The sequence below is a fragment of the Nanorana parkeri genome, unplaced genomic scaffold (genome assembly GCF_000935625.1).
Source record: "Nanorana parkeri isolate BGI_ZX_2015 unplaced genomic scaffold, ASM93562v1 scaffold2337, whole genome shotgun sequence".
Lineage (NCBI taxonomy): Eukaryota > Metazoa > Chordata > Amphibia > Anura > Dicroglossidae > Nanorana > Nanorana parkeri.
The window spans coordinates 102,827-103,308 of NW_017308605.1; the positions used below are offsets into that span (position 1 = coordinate 102,827).

At 54.8% G+C, this 482-nt stretch overlaps 1 protein-coding gene across 1 annotated transcript in view; it reads right to left on the reverse strand.

Moving 5' to 3' along the window:
• Nucleotides 1–482, reverse strand: part of LOC108801435 (40S ribosomal protein S8-like) — a 6,404-nt gene that overhangs the window by 3,901 nt on the left and 2,021 nt on the right. Inside the window, 1 exon segment of the mRNA XM_018573326.1 lies at nucleotides 1–171. This exon segment is cut by the window's left edge and continues 3 nt beyond it. Within this exon segment, the coding sequence (XP_018428828.1) occupies nucleotides 1–171 (171 nt within the window).

The window sequence follows — 482 nt, forward strand, 5'->3', positions numbered from 1 at the left end:
TGGCTCCCTTCTTGCGCCCAAGCGGTGTGGCGTAGTGCGCCTCGTACCACTGTCTGTAGGGGGTGCTGTCGATCAGGAGGATGCAGTTCTTCACCAGAGTCTTGGTTCTGACCAGCTCGTTGTTTGATGCGTTGTAGACGACATCAATGATTCTGGTCTTCCGGGTGCAGCCTGCGGGGAGAGAACATGCGTCAGAACAGCCAAAATAACATTCATACCCGTCTATTGGTGATCACATGACAGACCCGAGGGGGTCAGGAGAAGACGTCACGTCGCCACTGCCAACCTCCTGAAAATGACAGCTGGCTGTCCCCGGTCTCAGCACGGAGTCACGGACCCTGAAGAAGCATGCTGCAAGTGAACCCCAGACAGGGAAACTTATTCCAGGTGAGGGGCTAACAGCCAGGCAGTCTGCATTTTCAGCATGTATGTCGCAGTATAGGATTTCCTAAAAATAAACCCCTCCCCCCCCCGGCACAGTG